This window comes from Limulus polyphemus, unplaced genomic scaffold, assembly GCF_000517525.1.
Source record: "Limulus polyphemus unplaced genomic scaffold, Limulus_polyphemus-2.1.2 Scaffold559, whole genome shotgun sequence".
Lineage (NCBI taxonomy): Eukaryota > Metazoa > Arthropoda > Merostomata > Xiphosura > Limulidae > Limulus > Limulus polyphemus.
Window position 1 is genome coordinate 114,793 of NW_013666169.1, and position 7,806 is coordinate 122,598.

Sequence of the window (7,806 nt, forward strand, 5' to 3'; positions counted from 1 at the left end):
TATTATATAGAGAGAGAAATAAAAGTATAAATTTGAATTCAAATATATATATATATATATGTTTGTGTTTGTGAACACACACTAAAAGGACTCAACATCTATTAGATAGCTTATCTGAAACTAGGTTATAAAATGAAATTTGCGTGAAATGTTTCCAAATCTCTATAATGTACTTACTTCATTCTAGACATTAGTTTGTTTTTTTAAGTGTATAATCCAGTATTGCAATTTATATATATATTAGCACAAAATACCCGCCTTCCACTAAGGGATTTAAAGCCCCCCCCCATATGATTCATAGGGGCCCCACTGTACTGATTAAGTTCATCTATTACCCCCAAGAGGGGTATGTACCCGAAAACAAAAACCAATTAGGACATCCAGCTTGCAAGCCAAGTTTGGTGCTGCTAGCTCCAAAATTGTGATAGGGGGCTTGTGGATAAACGAATACAACGTGACTAATATTTTAAAGTTTACATGTTTGATCTTATGGTCATTTTGTGTTTGTGTGACTATTTTCAACCCCCTAGTCCTCAATTATTGAGACTTTTGTTTTCACCACGAGATGCAGTGACGACTTCCAATTCGATGCCCACAAGTTGAAACCCAACAAAAGAAGCAACATAGAAAAACTGTTGAGGAAGATGGTTCTGGCTGCAGTTTTAGGTTTAGTCGTATGTGTTCTTCAAGTTTACCAGTTGGTTGGACCTCATGGCCTCTCCTCGAAACATCGAAATGCTGCCATCGTTCCATGGTTTTGTTATCAAACTGTATACAGGTAAGCAAAAATCTATGGTTGCAAACTACCTCGTACAGGTAACAGAACCATACTTAAAATAATGAGGGCTAAGTGATGATGTTTTAAAAGTTGCTCATAAAATATATCAACGACGTGCAACAATTCTTATTCTCACCTAAGGATGGTAAACATCATTGCTGACAAATCACATGATCGGTTTAATTTGAATATGTAAGTAGTATTCTACAAATACATACGTGGACTTATATAAAAAAAAAAAAAAAAAAAAAAAAAAAAAGTGGTCAGTCGGTAAGGTAAATCAAAATTAATTACTAAGTTTTGAAGAGGGCAAACAAATGGTTCCAAACTCATTTCTCCAATATCGAGGCTTCCGATTGTTTCATTTACTGTCTTTTTTCACTAATTTTGAAGAGTATTTGTAATGTCTCGTGTAATTAACAGGGATCTTCTTCTTAAGAAAGTTGGTTGGCTAGTGCTTTGTTTCAGAGTTTTAGAGAGCCTTTCAAAATCATGCGACATCTTTAATTTTTTTAGGATTATAGAATTTTTGATGGGCTGCATCTTGGCCACGATTACTAAACAGTCACTTCACCCTCACTGTTGCCATCTGTACTCGCACACAGACTGCAAGTGGAGTAACTCTGTCTTCTCGTAACTTGTCTTAGCTTGAAGCCAGATAACTTTGGTGATAACAGTCTCTCCAGACACGGTATGTGATTACCACGTTGAAAGAAAGCCTTTGGAGCGACTGATTATTTTCTTTCTTATTTTCCCTCGCACCTTTCAGTTTATCCTATTACTGCAGTATAAAGGTGGCGGAATTGTTAACCATCTAGACAGAGTTTGTCTGTTTTACCAGTGACAAGTGATAGCTTTACTAAACATTCTCCCTGTTCAGACTACCATGTTGACAACTGTCAATATTGTTAACGGCATCTCTTTACAGCTGTTTTGATCTCATCTTTCCAACCACCAGCACTGTACCCTCGACAGATCAAAACCCCATGCATCTTTCTCCATACGACCATAACACGAAATCCAACGAGTCCGAAATAATCTGTTTTTACATATTCTGGATAAGAAGGTTTAAAATCAAATATGATGGAAGTATTTATTTTATCTTCTTAATTACATGTGTTGCTTTCCAGAATCGGTGGCATCTACTTAATATTTGTGCGACACAGAACAGATTCAGAGATTAACATAGACCAGCAAGGTAAATTTAACATGCTTGAAGAGTTGAATTTTTTCCAATATTTCAAACTGTTAGTTTTGTTATTGTTTCCGCTAAGAGGAAAAAAAATGAAATGAACTTATCAAGCCAAACCAACAATTCTACTATCTTGTATATAATACATAATTCATTTTCTTGAATCCTCTTCAAAGAGAGTTTGTTTACAAATTGTTATAAAAGGATCTTCTTTCTCCTCTTATTTTTGTGAAGATATATTGTGTCATCATAAGGTAGGTAGAGAGTAAAGAATAACTCGCATATGTCGCATACGCACTTACATATGTATGTGTGTAAGAGCTGAAGACGTAAGGGTGTCCTAGCTCAAATATGACTACAAAGGGTTTAGTTTTTATACAATGAAATTATATATTATTTTCTTGTATGTGTAAAAACTTCATTCTCCTAAGTGATCTGGATGTCAACTGGAAGATCCAAGGTTCAAGCTGCACTATGCCATTTGGTTGGAAATTCTAAACTGAGGATGAATCTTTGGTTATCTGACTGACCAGTTAGGTTGAAAATACAAAATTCTTGTAAATAGTTATAAAATACATATCTCAAGTTTAAATATAACAAAAACAAAGAGCCAGGTTTAGCACTAAAATATTGCCTGCCAGTGGCTCAGCAGTACGTCTGAGGGCTTTCACCACTCAAGGGGGCACAGCCTAGATAGCCTTTTGTGCTTAACAAGCACTAAAATATTAAGAAAACTCCTAAGCCACACGTTTAGCCAACAAGCAGTGTTAATCGTTTATTTTGAATTATCTGTTAGTTATCCAAAATTGTATACATTTCGTATTGTTTTTATACTGACAATCAGCACTTTCCACAGCACACCGTTTAGCCCTTACATTACAAGTGTTGGCGGCTACTTTAAGTATACATCACATGTAACGAAAAGCTTTAAAACATTATTTTGGTACCTTCTGTCTTAACTTATTGAACGGTATTTTGTGGCACAACAATAGACTATGTAACGATAAGTTAATACAAAAACTATTAAAAGCTATATCTTGTTTTGTAAGTTGGTTACGTAAGATACACGTGTCGTGTAATTAGAACTTCTCTACAGTTAGTTTTTAGAACAAATCTATTTGTTGTGTTAAACAATTTATGGAATTCCAGTCATCGTTCCGATTGTTGTAGAATGTAGTATTTTAGTATCATGACTTAAGATGATGCGTTATAGTTGTAGACATTACAGTAAGTATTATGCTTGTAAACAGATGTTAATAGCAGCCATTGCATTAGTATTAGTTGAATGGATTTAATGTTGCTCTGTGTGTGTGTGTGTGTTAATGATTTAGAAATTTTTATATCCAAAAACGTGGCCAAAGTAAACAGTATCTTCAGATAAAATATTATTTTTCAGCCGACAACAAAAATTCACCATCTTGACTCTTTCTTAAATTGACTGAAGATAAAGGTTGCTTTAACTTGCATCTTTTTTTTTTTCTGTACTTACAAGAGCCTGGAAAACAAATACATTAATACCATGTAGTTGATGTATTTAACAGTTAATTGTAAATACTGTGTAATGTATGGTGTAAAAACTATCTACCGAGAGCAGCACAAGATATCCATCATATCAAAGTTCTGTTATTTTAGTTTAAACCACACGCAACCCATTGTTCTCACTCTAGTTTACATTCACAGGCAATTAAAAAATTGTTAAGGGTTCAACAGAAAATTGTGGTTTTGAAACCAAATAAGTTTGAGCACACTGTTAACATTATATTTTCTAACAATAGTATAATAAATTAATTAAAACATTTCAGTTTGTGCTTTTAGAAAAAACTAAAGTGATTTTTTAAGTCCACGAATTCACAAGAATGAAAACAGTATTAAGTCTATTCTTCAACAACTGTGTAGACATTTATAATTATTCTTGTCATACGAAATTAGTATTAGTCTTATTATATTTTTAAACACACTATTCTTATTCTAGTCCCTTAAGGATTTTAAAGAATTAGAAGGGTGTACAATAACACTTTATATCCATTGCTGGTGATGAGTTTCATTCAATTCAGAGCACTTTAGGCCAACTGGGATATAAAAAACACAGCCATGGTCAGAACCCTATTTATACTCTGAATGCCTTTGTTAATGGATATTAAAAATACAGCGTGGTTGAAATATTATTATTATTATACACTCTAATTCTTGAAAATCCTCGATAAGGAATGTAGTGTTTAAACATATAATTAAGCCTCGTACTAATAATATCTTATGACGAACATGCTCTGCCTGCTTAGAAAAAGTATTCTCACCATAACAATTGTTTGGAGAAAATGTACAATTTGTGCCTAAAGAATTAAGTAAAACTGATACAAAAACCCTATTATTAAAGTATTTAAAGATTAATAATTTTTTGTTACTACATTTGATAACAATTACCTATTATAAGTGTTAAAGAAAATGTGCCAATCTTTTCTAAGTGTCAAATTTTATCAAGTGTGGTGTAGTGCGATATCCAATATATGAAAATAAAGTTGTGAAAAAACAGATTTTCATTTCAACTTTTACAGGACATGATGGATACATTACAACCCTTTACACAAACAACTTAAACTTTGCAATCTAATAACAAAATGATTAATTTACAACAAGATAACTTCTATATTTTAGACTATAAACCTGAATAGCATATTAAATATGATGTTCCATTTGTTAAAAACTAATAAAACTCAGAACTTAATCTTTTAGTTTTGTTCCTCAAATTTTTTTAACTTTTCCGCTTAACTGTAACTCAAGACTCAAGCATTGTATGTAGTCGATGAGACATTTCCTCCATGCCCCGTCCAATTGGTGTGGATAAACTTTCCTGGTTCTGATAAAAGTTCATAAGTGTGTGCACCGAAGTAATCTCTTTGTGCCTGGAAACAAGATTTGGGTTTATCACATTGTTTAGTGGTCACAGAAATGAAAGAAAAATGTTAAAAATTTCTGTTAAACTTGTTTTAACAAGTTATATATTCTCAAGAAACAAGAAGTTAATGTTTTAGGACAAAAACATACAAGGTTCAGTTTGCCTTTTTTTTTTTTTTTTTTAAACATAAAATTTGGAATTAATTTGAAAAATCCATTTCTATACAAATTAATGGTTCAACTCAAAATGTTACATAACCAGACTGCTCTAAAGATAGTATTTGTAATCTTAGATTGATGAAAACCGTAACATTTCAGATTATTCTATGCCAACTTAATATTCAATACTTTATATTGCATACATTATGAAATAGTACTGTGGTAAACAGTTGTCATGATCCAGACCAGCTGATACATCCTGGTACTGATTAAAAAATCTCCTGCACAGAGAATACAAAATATTTGTAAATATACCACTGAATGGAAATCCACGTTAGGCAAAAAAAAAGGATTTACAGACTAAAATGTCTGTAGTTTTGCTTTGTTATTAGTAGTTGATTGTACTGCATAAAAAATATATACAAGCCTCAATATTTCTTTAAAATCCTTTCATAGGAGGTACATTTTCAGAAATTTATGTTTATATCCATATCTTCAAACAGTTACATTTTTTTGTACTCAAACTACCAAGCTAAATATTTCTTACCTGAATAAGATTTGCTGGTAATCTCTCCGAACGAAAGCCATCGTAAAAAGCCAGGGCCGTACTAAATGCCGGAGTAGGTATACCCAAGTTGACAGCAGTGGCAATGACATGACGCCAGGACTCCTGACAGTCTTGGATAGCATCTCGAAAAAACTCATCCAGTAGTAGGTTTGAGAGTTTGGGATTTTTGTCAAAAGCAGTTTTAATGTTTCCTAAAAACACACTGAAAACAAAAAATTAGGCTTACCAGCAATAACACAATAAAAAGTTCCCATCACAAAAACTGCTTAAGTTATTTTCTTCACAGATCGGACACATAACATTAATTTGCATTTACTAATTAAAAGAAATCCCCATTTTTTTTTACCAAAAAAAGGGCTGGCATTTGAAATATGTTAGTTTGAAATTTATTGTTTTTAGTTTGAGTTATAAGATGACAGTACAATTTTTGTGTATTGCAAATTTAAGTAGTATTCAAGTCTGTACAAAAGTGAAATTGTCTTCTTAATGATAATTTGAGCACTGGGAAGTTATTGAAAGGCTTAAGAAAGCAAAAAAATAATAATAATCAAATCTTTCAGCCAGGGTTTTAGAAGTAACTGAAACGTTCATTTCCAAATTTTATTTTGTAAAAGTTACTCAATTAGACATCATTAAAGTAAGACTTGCTGTATCGATCTTGAACCAACAGTATATCATCTGCTAGAACCAGTATTTATTCAGGGAGTTTTGTATTTTTAAGAGACTTGTATATATAGAGTGGATCAGAGATGGTGTAATACTAAATTACATTTATCTTATAATACCTTTTCAAGTACCATATGCAATCATAGGTTTAGGTGGAACAGCCTAGTGACTAGTTCCTTTTCTTGGAATAAACATACTTATACAGACAAGTGTGTGTTTGTTTTAATATCCCTTAAATACCCTTGAAAAGATTATATTCTGGAGAAGCCGTACTGGTCAAATAGGAACACTGCGAGTAATAAATTGAACAATAAATTACATACAGAATTCTAGAGTACCATGCTGATCTTGTTAATAGATGAGTTATGATACACATGTAAATGTCAAACTAGTTCACGCATCTATGTAATAACACCGTCATATTTTACAGTTAAGAACTTCTGAAGAGGAAAAACATATAACACACAAAGCTATGTTCCACAAACTACAACATTGACAAAATTAATTCAAACTGATTTCAGAAGTTATTTTGCCCTCACCTACGAATTATACAACCTCCTCGCCACATCAGAGCAATCCCTCCGTAGTTTAAGTTCCAATCAAATACTTTTGCTGCTTCTCTGAGAAGCATAAAACCTTGGGCATATGACACAATCTTTGATGCATACAAGGCCTATTGGGGGAGGAAAAAAATATCAAAAGCTAAAACATTTTTTTTAGTGTTTACTAACCTTTTTTTAACACTGTAAAAATCAAAATTATTTTTTTTTTATGCAATATGATGAACATTTATGTCTGGAAAAGTTGACAGCAAATATTCCCAGTCATATTAAAAATGTAATTAAACAACAAATAGGACACCTTTGATAAAATTGACAAAAGAAATTCACTCCAGTAATAATGTTAAAATATACAAATATTATTTATATTATTATTTTTCTTTAATGCACAGTGCAACTAAGACATGCGACTCTTTAGAAGCAGGGGGTCTTCTGAAATGCTTGCTGGGGGTTCGGGGGCTACCTAACCAACACTGATTTTAGAAGCTGCATGTGTGTTCATACATGTGCCAGTGTGACACCCTCAAAGATATTTATTGATATGGCTGGAAAGAACTGTTCACGTTCACCTTTATTTTTAGCCATTCCCATAGAAACTGATGTGCTGATGTCTAACATTTGATTCAGAGCATTCAACAACAGTCACTTTAGTTTCTCTTCCAACAAGCTGGCATGATTGGCCATTTCATAATATAATTAACAAATTGGATGTTGCTGTGTGTATATATTATTATTTTTTTAATGACTAGTCTTAACTCTTTCAACCCATTTTGTGCTTGTTATAGTTTTCATGCTATAACTTTTAAATTAGTGAGCGAATGTTAACAAAATTTGGCAGATTATCAGTAAACGTTACAATGTTTTCATACACAAAATTTTTTATTATTATTATTATTATTATTAAGTCTTAAGGTTTGTAATGTTTCTCTCATGGCTTTTTTTCTTTTCACATCTTAGCCTATCTATTATGCAAAGTAATTTTCATTTTAAC

At 32.2% G+C, this 7,806-nt stretch overlaps 2 protein-coding genes across 9 annotated transcripts in view; one reads left to right on the forward strand and one right to left on the reverse strand.

Moving 5' to 3' along the window:
- The window catches only part of LOC111085696, a 52,394-nt gene that overhangs the window by 42,501 nt on the left and 2,087 nt on the right, over positions 1-7,806 (forward strand). For 5 of the 7 annotated variants that reach the window (XM_022385519.1, XM_022385517.1, XM_022385520.1 and 2 more), the window contains 2 exons: positions 566-778; positions 1,295-1,967. In XM_022385519.1, the coding sequence (XP_022241227.1) occupies positions 566-778; positions 1,295-1,415 (334 nt within the window). In that variant the 3' untranslated portion in view covers positions 1,416-1,967. Of the gene's footprint in view, positions 1-565; positions 779-1,294; positions 1,977-7,806 lie in introns of those variants that run through there. The other 2 variants (XM_022385523.1, XM_022385522.1) reach the window with 2 other exon arrangements.
- The window catches only part of LOC106459107 (6-phosphogluconate dehydrogenase, decarboxylating), a 27,824-nt gene continuing 24,504 nt past the window's right edge, over positions 4,487-7,806 (reverse strand). For both annotated transcript variants that reach the window (XM_013918693.2, XM_022385524.1), the window contains 3 exons: positions 6,795-6,928; positions 5,569-5,791; positions 4,487-4,870 (listed from right to left, as the gene is read on the reverse strand). In XM_013918693.2, the coding sequence (XP_013774147.1) occupies positions 4,751-4,870; positions 5,569-5,791; positions 6,795-6,928 (477 nt within the window). In that variant the 3' untranslated portion in view covers positions 4,487-4,750. The remainder of the gene's footprint in view (positions 4,871-5,568; positions 5,792-6,794; positions 6,929-7,806) is intronic.